We start from the raw sequence: 16358 nt of genomic DNA, 5'->3' as shown, positions 1-16358 counted from the left end.
GGGGGACAGGTGAGGTGCCTGAGGACTGGAGAAAGGCCAATGTCACTCTAGTCTTCAAAAAGGGCAAGAAGGACGACCCAGGAAACTACAGGCCTGTCAGCCTCGCCTCCATCCGTGGAAAAGTGGTGGAACAACTCATCCTGAATGTTATCACTGAACATATGAAGGATAAGATGGTTATCAGGGGGAATCAACTGGCTTCACCAAGGCGAAATCCCATTTGACCAACCTGATAGCCTTCTATGAGTGCATAACTGGCTGGCTAGATGAGGGGAGAGCAGCAGATGTCATCTACCTTGACGTCTACAAGGCTTTAGACACTCCCATAACATCTTCATCAGAAAGTTCAGTGTGGCTTGGATGAGTGGACAGTGAGGTGGATCGAGAGCTGGCTGAATGACAGAACCCAGAGGGTGGTGATCAATGGCACAGATTTGAGTTGGAGGCCTGTGGCCAGTGGAGTTCCACAGAGATGGGTTCTGGGGCCAGTCTTGTTCAACATTTCCATCAACGACCTGGATGACAGGACAGTGTACCCTCAGCAAGTTCGCTGATGACCCCAAACTTGGAGACTGTGCTGCTATTCAGCAGGATCTCAACTGGTTTGAAAGTTGGGCAGAGAGGAACGTCATGAGGTTCAACAAGGACAAATGCAGAGTCCTGCATCTGGAGAGGAACAATCCTATGCACCAGTACAGGCTGGGGGTCGAACTACTGAATAGCAGCTCTACAGAGAGAGACCTGGGAGTGCTGGTTGATAATAAGCTAAACATGCGCCAGCAATGTGCCCTCATGGCCAAGAAGGCCGATGGCATCCTGGGATGCATCAAGAAGAGTGTAGCTAGCAGGTCAAGGGAGGTTCTTCTCCCCCTCTACTCTGCCCTTGTTAGGCCTCATCTGGAGTCCTGTGTCCAGTTCTGGGCTCCTTAGCTCAAGAGGGACAGAGAACTTCTGGATAGAGTCCAGCACAGGGCCACCAAGACGATCAGGGGATTGGAACACCTTTCATATGAGGAAAGGCTGCGGGAACTGGGGCGGTTTAGTCTGGAGGAGATTGAGGGGAGATCTTATTAACATTTATAAATATCTAAAGTGTGGGTGTCAGGAGGTTGGGATATCCCTTTTTCCTATAGTAGCTAGCAACAGGACAAGGGGTAATGGGATGAAGCTGGAACACAAAAAGTTCCACTTAAATATAAGAAAAAACCATTTCACTGTGAGGGTGAGGGAGCCCTGGCACAGGCTACCCAGAGGGGTTTTGGAGTCTCTTTCCTTGGAGGTCTTCAAGACCTGGACATGTTCCTACGCGACCTGATCTAGGTGAACCTGCTTCTGCAGGGGGGTTGGACTAGATGACCTCTAAAGGTTGCTTCCAACCCCTACCATTTTATGATTCTATGATTCCATAATAAAGATGCCTGTGATATGGGCTTAAACATTTTCTGTACATGGGAAAATTACTAACCATAAGTAATGTTGAATGAAATTAATTAAAAGCATTAAAAGAGGAAATGTGTTTTGTAGTAGTGTTCTAATGTTGATGAATAAGTTTGCAAATAACTTGAGAGTTCTACATGAATCTGATGCTGTCATGCAAGATATGAATATATTAAGGTTATGAGTTAGACATGGAAAGTCTAAAATATATATATTTAAAGTCTTACATATATATTTAAGAGAGAAGATAAAGATAGAGGGAGTTTTTAATGAAAATGCACTCATCAAAATCTCACACAATGCCTATTTTTCTAGCAGTGAAACAATTTAAGCTGTAGTTTGTATTTAGAAGATGAAAAGCGATAACAATCTGCTCCACGTTTGAGCTCCTTAGTAGTATCACAGAACTCATACTATCTCTTTTAGCAATAAGTTGACATAGACTTATCCATGCAAAGCTGGCCAATAGTTGTTTTCATGATTTTTGGCTACCCTTAGCATTGGCTGGCTTTGCAGGTGTTTTGTTTGATTTTGCTTTGTTTTGCAAGTATGACCTGAAGTGTACTCTTGGATCAGGTGATGTTTTTCTCAGGCCAACAAGACTGAGACAGAAATCAAAGGATGTTGCTAAATAGCCTCACTTCCAGCCAAACCTTCTTAGGCCTGCTGAGAGAAGTTGGGGAGTCTTAGCAAGGAGACTGCCAGGTTTACCAGAAGGTAGTCTTGTCACTCAATTAGAGATTCTCATCCTATGACAAGGCAGAAGGTACTGATTTAGGAGCAGAAGTCTCAGCCGAAAGGAAGAAGCAAGCTACAACAGTGATCGACTCAGTTATCTCAGTTTTATCTAGGCTAGCTTTGTAGCTCCAAAGAGAATTCCACTGTGAATTACCTTTGTGGTACCCAGGTTGGGTATCTGGTCAGGCTTGTAGGAATGCTGAGAAGTACCTGATTGTCATGATCTCTTTGTCTTCATTTTTGACCCTGTGATTCTCATGAGCATGATTAAAGTCTGATACACGCATTTTTAAATGTTGAAAGATATCTTGTTTGTTTTCTTTAGGAAATGAAGTCCACAGTGAGAAGTGAGGATTTATAAAGATCTACTTATAGAAAATTACTGTATTTATTGCATAAGCATGAAATTAATCTTTTACTGCTTATTTGCCATTCAGTATTATTATGGTCTTGTAGAAGGCCTGTGATTCGTGTGTCAGAGAAATTGGCAGTATTTTTTTAGGTGAATTTAGACAGATTTTCAGTACATTATTCAGTTTAATTCTGGAATCTGAAGAAAAGCTTGCAGCTATTGACATTGAAAGCAGGGTTTCTTAGTACTAGAGATGCATTTCAGTTATGTTCCTATTTCCTCAGAATTTAGAGGTATTATGTGATTTGCTTTTAAGGTTTTTTAGCAGAGAAGGTTGCCATGTTTCTATCAGGTAACAAAAGGATACGTCTTCCATCCTAATGAGAAGGGGAAAAAAGGAGAGTAATTTTCATTTCATGATAATGAAGTCCAAAACCAAACTTATGTATAATTTCAAGTATCATGACTAGTTTTTAAATTTACTGTTTTTTTCCTCAAAAAATCTCTTAAAATGTGTTGTAATAATGGAGGCACATAAGACAACTTAAAAGAGTAATAAAGATTGTTTTATATCCAGTGATTAAAGTATTCAGTAATTTTTTTTCTAAAAGCTATGGCATTAAAAATCTGCTCTAATGAATTTTCTAAGTGAGTTTTGTCTTCATGGTGTTTCCTCCCTGACCATGTTTAGACTAAAATTGGAAGATAACTCTCTTCAAGAGTTATCTTTTGCCCAAACCTAGGAAAAATAAAAGCATTTTATCAAGTATATAAATTGCATATTAGCAAAGAAAGTGTCATTTTTGAGAAATCTCTTAAAGAAGAAAACTTTATCCTCAAAATAGGAAATGGGCATCTGAGCTGCATGAACATATTTGGTTCCTGTACATTCATATAAAAAAAACGATGTGAGGTGCAAGGCATTCTCTCAAATACATCTGAAACAGTAGGATGTACGAAAAAGAACTACAATTTTTGAAGCAGGAGATGGAAGTAAGCCATTCTTAATAAAAAAAGTTTGAAAGTATGTTGTTAGGAGGGAAAAGGACAGTATTATGTGGAAGACTTCAGAGAAGGGTGTCATGGTTTAAGCTGAGCTGGCAATGAAGCATGATGCAGCTTCTTGCTTAACCCCTAGCACACCCCCACCTTGCTTAGCATGGCAGAGGTTCCAGTGAGATGGGAGGAGAGGAGATCAACAAGGGCCTTGTGGGTCGAGAGGAGGGCAGGGAAGGGATTGGACCAAATGACCTTCAGAGGCACTTGCAGTCCTTGTTCAGTGGAGGCACGTTAAAGGACTAGATGTCTGAGGTTGAGGAGCTTGTGAAAATTCAAATACTGCTTTTAATGGGTTTATCTTCTGAAAATGAGCAAGGTGAAAAGGAATGATTCTTTTCTAAGAATGTTTTACTGAATGAGCAACAGAAAAGCTTATACACTCACAGTGCTTTTCAGGTAAAAATAGCAAGGTGAAGGAGTTAAGGGCTAGACATTAATTATAGGCCTGCTTGTTAAAGAGGAGTTCTGATACGTTGAGGAGGATGCTGCTTAATTAGTTCTTAGACTTTGGAGTTCTAGAAAAATATATAAAAGATACAGTAAAGTGCAACAAAGTCTAGATCATCATAGTCCACATAGGAAAATTTTATCAAGCTAAAGTCATTTATACAGGAGAAAAAAAGCCCTAAAATGCTGGATGTCATGTTTGGAAGAGTACATGTGTAGGAACAGGAGTTACTGATATTTAGCATAGCCACTTGGTCCCTCTGTGCCACTTCCCTTTGTGTATCCTTCATTGATTGGCTTTTTTTCTGCCACTAGTTTTGCCAGTGCTTTTGCACTGAGAATGATGAGGTAGGGGTATGTGAGAAGCTAGCAATATCTTGTTAAAGAGCAATATGTATCTGATGTAAAAAAGCTTAATGCAGCATGCTTCATTTAAACTATTGACATTTCTGTAATGTTGTATGACATCTGATTCAAAGCCATCATCTGTCTCGTTTGAAACTCAGGCAGAGATTACTGATGTTCATACTGAAAAATCTCTTGTAAATTAAGGCTGCAGTTTCATGTTATAGCTAAGTTAAATGAACAGGCTGCTGATGCCACAGAGGTGGGCCTGTGTGGCAGGGGTGAGTGTTCTTGTGCTCTTTTCCTTTCAGTGTGGCTTTGCCTTTTCCCTGCTCTTTCCCAGTCACAAATTAAGCTAATGTAACACCGTATTTGAAATGTTGCCAGGTTAACTCTATTCCATTTCAGTGGTTTTAACATGTTATCTGAATATTATGAAAGCAAATGCAAGATGATGAGCAGCTAAGAAGGGATAGGATGAAGGATCTTAGGCTTTTGTTTTGAACAAAATATTAATATTTACAAATATCTAAATGGTGGGTGTCAGGAGGTTGGGACATCCCTTTTTTTCTGTTGTATGTAGCAACAGGACAAGGGGTATTGGGGTGAAGCTGGAACACAGAAAGTTCCACTTAAATATGAAAAAAACCTATTTTACTGTGAGGGTGACAGAGCACTAGAACAGGCTGCCCAGAGGGTTTGTGGAGTCTTCTTGCTTGGAGGTCTTCAAGAACGTCCTGGACATGTTCCTCTGCTACCTGATCTAAGTTGTTTTGCTTCTGCAGGGAGGTTGGACTATGTGAACTCTAAAGGTCCCTTCCCACACTACCATTCTATGAATCTATGAAAATAGTAATTTGGTGGAAGCCCTAATGTGTAACTGGAGGTCTGTGAAAGGTATTGCATACTAACTGCTGTAATTTAGGAATTATTTTGGAAGGACTGTTGGATACATAAATGAACATTTTTTGCAGAGAGTATACCTTAGTGTGTGAGCCTTGCCAAAAAGATGAGTTAAATGCCATCTCTTGGGGAAAAGAAACCATATAACTGGAAATGGATGTTTTGAAGTTAGAAAAGGATGGAGCTATTACATGGCTAAATATGTTACATAGTCCAAGGATACTGTCTTGGACATTTTTATATACATATATAGCCCCCCCAACCCCAGCTGCATGTAGCTTTTCATGCACATGGGTGGAGGTAAAAACGTGTTTGTACATCTGTGAAGATATGTTAGCCTGTTTTATTCATTTGATTGTATTTATTTATTTATACATACACAATATGACTGTGCTTTTGCATTCCTCTCTTTTCAAATCATACAGAATGTTTAAATGAAAAGCTAGGTTATCACACAGTTTTGTTTACCTTTAAGTGTACAGAAGTCTGTCACTGTTTGGAAAGACATACCTGATAAAGGCTAGATAATTCCTCTTTATATATATTTGGTTAACAGGTCATTCAAAGTGCTTTGGTTTAGGAGCTGAATTTACTATGTTAAATAGAGAGGAATGCTGTAAGTTTCCCTAATGTGTTTGAAATCTAACGGTTTTGACATAAACTTGACTTTACAATTGCTCAGCTTAGGGATTTCACAGTCCTTTCAGTTTTGGTGTTGGAGATATTCAGTTTCATTCCTTTCAGTTTTGGTATTGGAGGTATTTTTTACTCATTTTTAAAATTTTTCTTTCTTTCCTTTATTTCTCCTGAAAGATCCACAGCATCTTTTAGTCTTTTGATGAATATGAGACTATAAATTTACGGAAATACTGCACGTCTTTCAAAATAAGTGAAGAAAGCTGTTTGTGTATGTTGACTTACACAGTAATTTTGTCTATTGATCTTCAATACAGAATGCTCAAAGAGAATCTATGCAGTTCATGTGAGGTCATTTCTGCAATTTACACACCTTGTAGTAGCTTTTTCAAATTTCAACTCTGCTTCCTTGGTTTATGGCCATTTAGAATACATTTAGCAGAAAGGTTGAACTTCACAAGCATATTTTGTGGAACAATGGCAAATCAGATTAAATAGTACTTTCTTCCAAGGAGATATACCTATCTGCACTATTATTCTGTTTTACAACTCACATTGAGTTTCATCAGTGTGGCTTAATACAGTGCTGGTAATAATGCAAAACTGCTTCAGTAACAGTTTTAACAGCTCATGAATCTTTATTCTGAAATAGCTCCAAAGAATTTGTCAGTATGGTTTTTCAAAACCTCTCTTGTAAAACTCACTTGTTATTATGAAAAATCTTTTCCACTACCTACCTTTATTTCTGTAATTAATCTGAAGGACTTGATATGATTCATTAAATTGATATGCACGTTAGATCTACTGGCATAGTTGGTATAAAAAATAGTGCTTCCTTAAGATCATTTCTCATTTCCACATTGATACACATACACAACTGTTACTCACTGTTTTTTCCCAGGTTTGTCAAGTTCTAATAAGTGATATTTGAATACACATGTGATGAATAACTATCTGCATGTTTGAGATAAGCAAATAACAGTGATGATAACATAGAATTATTGTTTATTCATACTGTGATGGAACCTGATAAGGATTTGCTCACTCTTCCTCTTTTTTAAATCTTACTTTGGAGACTGGTTAAGAATCTTGGTTTTGTTTGATGGTACTCTGAAGGTGAACACAAACACAGGTAGCATTTTATCCCATTTCCTCTCTCATCTTAGAAGTTGAAAGATTTTAAAACACAAATATTTAAGCCAAGGCATGGAACTTTGTATCTAATTCCCAGAATATCTGTTTTAAAAATGTTTAGTATTTAATTGTCTTACTGCTGTTTGATAATTCGAAACAGGGCCATTTTAGAGTTTTTCATGATATGGTTACTGAAAAATAATGTCAGGGGAATTTGAATGCTAAGTATTCCTTCTGGGTTACTTTTTCTAATTTTTTTGAAAGCTGTTATAATTTACTGCAACTAGTTTGTAAACCTTCTTCCTGGCTTAATAATCTGTGATTTCTTTGATGTGATTTCTGCACGTGAATAAGAGCAAGCAGATAGGCAGGAAGAATAGTGCACTTTAGACTTGAGCATGTTTGGAAGAAATGATGAGTAATAATATCAACATTTCAGTCTCATATCTCAGAAAAGAAAAGTAAATTGCATCTTGTACAGCCACCATTTGCTGTTTATACCATGGGCTCAGTGGTCTTGCACACAGCTCCGGTATCTGCATCTCCACTGAAGAAAAGACTAATGCACAATTGATTCCCTGCTGATGCTCAAGGCTTGAAACTTAGGGTGGTCCAGGAAGTCATGAAGCTTACTGACATCGTCTCATATCCAGAATACCTTATTTTTACAAATAAAAATATAAAATTCTGGTTATTTTTGAAGCATTCTTTTTTGCAGTTGAAGGTTTTATTTCTTTAATAACTGGTTTATTTGGTAGGAAGTTTGTGAGTTACAGTTAACTCTTGAAGTAACTCTCACCTTTGAAGAGACCCATATTTTGGCTAAAAGTGTGCTGGGTAGCCTCAGAGATTCTGGAAAGGTACTCACTACCAAACTGTTATTTTTATGAATATTCAGTATGATGACTGTTAGCTAGTACCTGATCATGGGGGAAGGGTAGCCATAACCAAGTCCTTCATGGTGTGAGGTGCCTAGTTGAAAACTTGTTTCTAAATGTTTGGCCAACAGATCTGTTAGATCTGTTTTATCTCCAACGTGTCTCCAAAGGTTAGATACAGTGATAGGACTCCAAATATTTTATTAGTCAACAGCTAGCTCAGTAAGGGCCTTGAGAGCATCTCTACTCCTGGGGGTACAGGACTAACACATGATAATGCAGCTGCAGGCTGCGCCTTCCAGCCCTCAGCTGGAAGCTTCACCTCAGGGTGGGAGTGAAGGCAGGGCCAAACCCTATCCCATGGCAGCAGCTTTTAGCTGAGGCTCTGCTACTCAGCCCCAGGCTGAGCCCTGGCTCCTGCTGGCTTGCAGCCCTCTGTGTGCCTGGTCACACACCCCATCTGTCTGGTCTTGGACCCTGAGCCCCAGCTGTCTTCTGGACTGACCCTGGCACTGCCCTGTCACTGAACCAGCCCATTAGTCAGGGAGCTGTGTCTTACCCTGTGTCGTGGTTTGGCCCACCTAGCACAGCAGCACCACGACAGTCTCTTGCTCAGTGCCCTCATTCACCCCCACCCTCATTAGGATGGCAGAGGCCCCAGCAAAATGGGAGTAAAAAGATAAGCAAGGTTGTTGTGGATTAAGACAAGGCCAGGGAGGACTTGCTGCCAATTACAGTTCTGGCCAAAACAGACTCCAGTACTCGACTGGGTAGAAGAAAGTAGGAAAGTTTATTCTACAAGAAACAGAATGGAATAAAAGCAAAAAGGGAGTAGGATGATGAGAAAATGACAACCAGCACTTTACGATCTCCCTCCCCCATCCCTCCTTTCTTCCTGGGCCCAGCTCACTGCTCCCAATATCTCTACCTTCTCCCCCATCAACAGCTCAGGGGAGCAGGGAATGGGGGATGTGGTCAGTCTCTCACAGATGGCCTCTGCCGCTTCTGTCTTCTCAGATGAGGATGACTCCTGGCATTCTTCCCCTGCTCCAATACAGGGTTCCTCCCCCAGGACACAGTCCTTAACAAACTTCTCTGGTGTGGATTGTTCCCATCAGCTGCGGCTTCTGCTGATACAGGGTCCCTCACACAGGATGCAGTCCTTGGTGAATATCTCTGGTGTCGATTCTTTGCCACGGTTGCAGTTTCTGCAGTTACAGGGTCTCTCTCTCGGGACAAGGCCTCTTCTGGGCATAAGTTTAATGAGCTGCTTTGTTGTGGGTTCCTTCCTACAGTTACAGCTGTGGATATTGTGTCACTTCCTTGGGACACAGCCTGCTCCGGCCATAGTGATAAAGGGTCCCTCCTTCAGGACACAGCCTTTTCGGGCCATAGTTTTAAAGAAGATCAACTGCCCCTGGCTCGGGATCTGCAGTGAAGTGGTTGGGTCCCCCCCACGGAACACGGCCTCTTCCAGCCATAGTCACTGTCCCTGGCTCGGGGCCTTTAATGAAGTGAATCGCTGCCCCTGGTCTGGGGCCAGCTTTAGCAAAATGAGTCTCTGCCCCTGATATGGGGTCATTATCAAAATGAGTCTCTACCGCCGATGCGGGGTCTTCTTCAGAATCATAGAATCAATCAGGATGGAGAAGACCTTTAAGAAGATCTTTGAGTCCAACCCTTAATGTGGCATTGCCACATCCCTCAGTGCCACATCTACATGCCTTTTAACTTTCTCCAGAGTTAGTGGCTCATCAACTTTCCTGGGCAGCCTGTTCCAATGCTTGATAACCCTTTTGGTGACTCTCAACTGCATACCTCTGCCAAGTAGCTCTTCATGTCAGATAAAGGATTGTTTCCCACTGAAGTTTTATTTGGGCTGAGCCAAGTCAGTTACTGTGCACGTCATTCCTGTAAATCACTTTCCCCTCCTGGGAGAAACCAGTAAACATGAATGAAGCAGAATGTGTTAAAGTTTCTGTATTTCTTAATTCCAGATGGAAATAAGGTATATCATTAACATAACTACCAGGTGTGCTCAAGTGCTAATTTCTTTATCTAGACTTGCCTAAAGTGCTTTTGTGTTCCTTGGTCCAAGATTAACAACGGAAAAATCTGAACAAGCATAGAGAGAGATTCCATGTGCTGTTGCAAGAAGAGAGCTAGATCATAAGTGAGTTCCTTCTGGGGGTAACAGTGATGGCCTTAATATTCTCAAGAGTTGTCCCCTCCCCTCTCATTCAGACGAGTTTATGATTAGGTATGGAAATAGGGTGGACTTGCTCCATTTGATTTAGAAGCAATTCTATTGAAATTAAAATTACTGTCACTTGGACTGATGGGCATTACAGTGTTTATACCTACACTAAACATTATTTTTTATTTCTCATTTTGCTGTCACATTTCTTTTGTCACTTTCAGCACCTTTTGCATGCATGATTACTCTGTAGAGTAATAGCATTTAACAACTGGAGAAATACTTGCATTTTCTTCACGATCAAAATTAAACACAGAAGATCATGAAGTTTGTGATCAAACAGGAAGAAGACATCACTTTGTTTCTAACTTTTTTTTATTACATGCTAATATGCATCAATTCCTTTGTGTCCTTAATGGATTTATTTCATTATTGGCAATTATCCAAATTTTTTGAATGATGACATATTCAGCTCAGTGCAAGTTGAACAGAATTCGCAAGATAACATACTTGAAGCAGTCTTGTTTTTGCATCTTGTAGTGTTGTTCATTTTCTAGTTTATTATTTAAAGGTAAGTATCTGAACCAATGACACTTTGTTTTGAAACAGTATTTAAAAGGATATCTAACATATTGCAGTCTAGAAAATCTGGTTTGATTCAATTTCAGTGCCCAAGTTTTAAGTGTGTGTATGATGTAGATCACAGCATCTCTCTTCTTAGATCCTTTCTTACTATATGCTGAAGAAACTGCTTTTGTGCAATTTAACAGTTGTGTCATTCCACAAGTGCCTTAAGATACTAGATAAAACTGCAATGTATGTGAAGCTTAAGCATTTTTTCACTCAATATTTCTACTTGAAATGCTTTATTCAACATCACTAGTGCAGAGGGACCCAGCTGCAGCTTCAGAGTTGAATTCACAGGTGGACTTACAGACCATAGCTGGAAGTGCTTCACTACTATCACAGAATGCAAAGCCCCGAGTTAGATTTCCAGCTTCTCTTCTCTACATGCAGAGTCATACACCTTCAGAAGAAGTTGCAATCTTAGGAGAAAATTACAGGCTTAAGTACTGGTAGGGCATAGATATTTCTGTCTGCATGGGGTTTGTGGTGTAAAATGTGTGCTGAAGTACCTGAAATTTTTCTTCCCTTTCAAAAAGCCATCTCTAGTGAATTAATTTACTTTTCAAATAGAGAAATGGGATGTAGTATTTATCCAGAAGCTCCATGACAACACTCACAAAGTGAAGGCTATATAAGAGGCAGGGGAAGGAAAGGAAGAGAGTTGTATTTTGATACTTCCTAGTGGGAAAAAAATACTGTTTTCATAGCCCTTTCTATGGTCTTTTCAGGCTTTCACTAAACCTGAGAGAGAAACCTGGAGGGAGGAGAATGAGAGTGAGAGGAAAGAAATTAGATATATAGAAATTCAGAGTTAACAGTTTCTGTTCTGTTAATTGCATTCCCATATATGTCTTTTGCTAATCACATTTGGATCATCTGGCAAATATTCCTGGCGTCAGGTTCTGTTGTAAATAGACAAGTTAAAATACTAAATGAATTATGAGAAATGTGATCAGAAAGATAGCTGCCTGCTTTTGAGGTCTCTGCAGGTGGTGCCTGATGGATAGTGAACGAACAGTTCTGAAGAGATTCAAGCTAGAAGCAGAAAAGATCATTGAGGCAGCACCTGCTACCTTTTCAGACTGCTGGCTTAGCCACCTAGCCATGGGCATGACATGTGTGATAAGTGTCCTAAATTTGAGACATAGTTTGTATACCTACAAAAATAATTCCATTCACAGAACGCTCTCATAAGCAGCAAACTCTTGATTTATGTACTATTGAAATGAATATCATTTATTGATACCCTGTGAAACTGATACTAGCAGGGCAGCATGATTTACGAATGCTTATCAAGAGAGATCTGTTTTCTAAGCCAACAACAAAAATAACTTAAGTAACAAAGCAGACCAAATTTTGAGTAGTCTTTTGGCTGTAAAAAATCTTGTCAGAGCCATGATAACGTAATGAATGGGTTACACTGGTATACCAAATGACTGAAAGTTTGCATGAAAAGTACAGGCAGTGATTAATGTACTGATACAGTCATAACAAATCCTTCAATTTCAATTCATTTGATTCCACTTTATGGTGCCATTTTCTTTAATTAGTCCTCTTAAGGATTATACATGAGGTTTTTTCTTCTAAACAAGCTTTTGAAATGCCACGTTGTCAATATTTTCGAAAAGTCATTCACTGAAGTACAAAATCTTTAGAGTTAAGCAGTAGAAAATCCATTAAACTTTAATTCTGTAACTTTTTGGCTTTTACATTACTTATTTCCGTGTTAAAAACCATTATTCTAACACTTCCGAGTAGATATTTTTGTGGGGTTTTTTCTCTTTACAGCTTCCTTTGCAAATTGTTTTCTTAAACTTGTGTTTGACTGGTTAAGTGTGCAGTTTGATGGCACTTCATGTCTGTTTTGTCATGTAACACCTTCTGAATGAGGAATCCAATCAGCAAAAAATATCAAGAAAATTGTCACTGAACAGAACATTTGTGATTTTAGCAAAATCAAAAGGAGGAGAAGGAGGAAGTACGTTACTTATGATGTCTGATCAGCTAGACAGTAGCTTTAATCAGAGTCTTGTCTGAAAAGTCAGTCAATGGTTAGTGATAATTTCCTTGCAAGTCTCTCAATGCCCCACTCAGAGAAGAGCAATGGCAAAGCATGATTTCCATCATATGATGAGGCTGCCCCAGGTTGTGCACTGGAAGTTTGGGTGAATAGAGGCATTCAGAGAGTCTCTAGAATATGCACTAAGATTTGCTTACAGGAGCCTTTGTGACTTTTTGGACCTATACAAACTTTCCTACTTTCCTCTCTAAGTTGAGTACTGGAGTCTGTTTTGCCTCGAACCGTAATTGGTAGTGACCTCTCCCTGCCCTTGTCTCAATCCACAATAAACTTGCTTATCTTTTTCCTACCACTTCGCTGGAGCCTCCATCATCCTAACAAGGGTGGGGGTGAATGGGGGCACTGAGTAAGAGACTGTTGCAGTTCTTCTGTGCTAGCTGGGCCAAACCATAACACTATTAAAGCTAACATTATAAGGAAAGAATAGTATGGACATTCTTTCACCACTTCAGACAGTGGGGGCCCCAGGTGGTGTACCATTGAATGGGCTGCTGTTCCACATACAGCTTGCTAGACAGTCACTGCCTGTGGCAGAGATTCTCACATTTTGGTAACTCGAGCTATAATGGGACTCTAACAAGAAAATAACTCTCTTCATTATTTCTACTGGCCACATGTGGGTCTGTGTGTTGAATTCATCCTGTGGCCAAGGGAGTTGTGCAGCACAGCACAGGCCTGGGTACAATTCTTTTAACTGTGATGCAGATGACTGGCACTTTGATGTATGACAGTCTTCCAGTCAGGGTCACTGCAGATCATCCATGGTCCAGAAAACTTGGTAATCTGAGATATTAGGGGTACTCCAAAGCCAGCATGTTAGGCTTAGTTTTCTATGAGCTTTAATTGGAAATTATTTAATGAGTCGACATACGTTTGTTTATATATTTGTCCTTTTCCTTAGTAATAAAGAGTGCCTAGGACCTTGCCACTAACATGAGGAACAGCAGTAGTTTCTGTGAAATGATAAGTAGATGAAGCACTAACAGAGAAATAAAAGGAAAAAAATAGTAAATATGAGTTGGACTTAAAATACTCTGCTGTGACATGTTAGCTAAGTATTTATTAATGATGTCTGTGTAGCAAAACTTTAGAATTGTTTTTTATATGTCTGTAGGCTGTTGCAGAGTTTTTGCAGTGTTCGCCGTCAACACTGAAAAAATATTTTAATGGGCATGTTATGTTGTCTTCACTAGAAGTTGCCTGTAGTATTTCAAACTGCCTCGGAACACATTAGAGATGCAAATCTGTGTCTTGTTAATAAGTAGAACAGTCAGTTCTTTTTCATGTACACTGAAGAGAAAAATTGTGGTTTTATCTGGCAATAAGGTTTTTTGTTTGTTAAATGACATTATCTTGCCTGATTCTGACTTGGGTAATTGCTAAAAACAGGATGCTAGATAGCATCTACAGAGCTTGTATGATTTGCATAGTGCTCTAACCACATATATACTGTCATATTGTGGGTTTTAATCTGATGGAAACTTGCCATATGGTATATTTCAGAATTTTATGATATAGTTTTTTTTAAACACTTAGATTTAAAACTTCCTGACATACTTTTCATTGAGTGGCTTGAATGTAGTACTTCTTTAACTCCATTTCTACTGAAATGTGTCTCATAGAAACTGTGTCTTACATATTTACACAGACTGAAAATTCTTTGTTCCTTTTCCTTGCATAGGATAAGAAGTGGGTTCTCAATCACGAAGATGTCACGCTGGGAGAATTGCTGGGCAAAGTAAGTAATCAAGTGAGCTAAGTAACATGAGTGTATATTAATCATTAAACCTGTATATTCCTTGTTTGCCTTGTCTTTTAAATTGCTGTGGTGTATAATTTTTATATCAATTCTTCTACTTCAATACACAAGACAATATGTGCTGAAAGTGTTTAATTAGCAAACATATTTTTCTCTTTTGGAAGGTGTTTAAGCTAACTAGATTTCTATAAAGTATGATGTAGCTGGTTTAATTCACATAGTCTTACAAAATGGATGCAAAAATATAAATTAAAATCTACAAATAACAATATGTGCACAATTTGATATAATAAGATTATGAAATCCAACAAATGTTTGTTGTTTTTGTGTGATTTATTGAATGTTGGGTAACTTCACTATCATATCTATTAAATTAATTCTTCTATAGTGTAGTTTATATCTCAAATTCTGCTTAGGAGCAGTCTTTAAAATTAGGTAAGCCCTGTATCTCAATTACATTTTTAGGCACCTCTGCATGTAAAAAGACAGTTGTGAAGGGCTTTCTGGACTCAATGTTCAAAAAGATTTTTCAGAAACTGAAAAACAGGCTTAAATTAAGAGGAAACAAATGAAAGCAATAATTGCCTTCTTACTATGGTACACACTAAAAGAATTGATAAACTGTTCAAGAAAGAGGGGAACTGAATACTATCTGAAAGTTACATTACCCAGGATAAACTCTCTTTTGCATAGTAAGATGAGAAAAAGTATTATCTGCCAGTAGATAGAGCTGAGTCTGCATAAAATACAGGTAATGTGACAGCTTCACATTCTTAAAAAGAATAGGAGCAAGGAAAAAATAATCAGGCGATAGAAAAGCTTTATCTTGCTAAAAATGAAATATCTTAAAAATTGATTAATTTAGTAAATTGAATGTATATATACATTACATGTTTTTGAGTCAAAGCATTTTTTATGTTCCATAAAACTACTTTACAGTGAGAGTGAGGGAGCCCTGGCACAGGCTGCCCAGGTGTGGTGGTTTAGCCCTGGCTGGGTGCCAGGTGCTCACCAAGTCATAACATCACTCCGCTTCCTAAACAAGACAGGTAGAGAGAAGTGTAACGAGCAGTTTGGGAGTCGAGGTAGGGAAAGAGAGATCACTCAGCAATTAGCATCACGGGCGAAACAGACTCAACTTAGGGAGAAAATGGTTTGATTTATTAAAGGAACAATACGAACAGGGAGGTGAGAAATAAAACTGATTCTTAAAATACCTCCACCCACCCCTGCCTCTTCCCAGACTCTCTGTCCTTCCCCCACCAGTGGCACAGGGGATGGGGGATGGGGGTTGTGGTCAGTTCATTTCAGATGGACTTTGCTGCTGCTGCTTCTCAGGGGGAGGCCTTCTCACACTTCCCACTGCTAAACTGTGGGGTCCCTCCCACAGGAGTCAGTCCCTCATGAACTTCTCTACATGGGTCCTTCCCATGGGCTGCAGCTCCTCACGAACTGCTCTGGGATGGGGCTGGCTCAGGCAAAACCACTTCACCAGACAGGTTGTGGAATGTCCTTCTCTCTTCGTTCCTGTGCCCCCTGATCTAGCTGGACCTGCTTGAGCAGATGGGTGAACTGTATGATCTCTAGAGGTGTCTTCCAGCCCTTAACATTCTGTGATTCTGTAATAGAGACAACACAGTGCTTAAAAGTGATTATAGAAGGATATGTTCTTTAAAAAATACACAAGGGGATCAAAATTTTCCTCAAACATAGTATAAATCTGTTAACATATCCACCCCTAGAAAGATGTAGTCAGACTAGAAACG

The 16358-nt window shown here is 39.3% G+C and overlaps 1 protein-coding gene across 5 annotated transcripts in view; it reads left to right on the top strand.

Moving 5' to 3' along the window:
* Window positions 1–16358, top strand: part of FER (FER tyrosine kinase) — a 156068-nt gene that overhangs the window by 84414 nt on the left and 55296 nt on the right. For all 5 annotated transcript variants that reach the window (XM_062019471.1, XM_062019472.1, XM_062019470.1 and 2 more), the window contains one exon: window positions 14515–14571. In XM_062019471.1, the coding sequence (XP_061875455.1) occupies window positions 14515–14571 (57 nt within the window). The remainder of the gene's footprint in view (window positions 1–14514; window positions 14572–16358) is intronic.

Source organism: Colius striatus, chromosome Z, assembly GCF_028858725.1.
Source record: "Colius striatus isolate bColStr4 chromosome Z, bColStr4.1.hap1, whole genome shotgun sequence".
NCBI classification, from domain to species: domain Eukaryota; kingdom Metazoa; phylum Chordata; class Aves; order Coliiformes; family Coliidae; genus Colius; species Colius striatus.
Note: the sequence above shows the minus strand (reverse complement) of the source record. Positions and strands in the feature narration are given on the sequence as shown.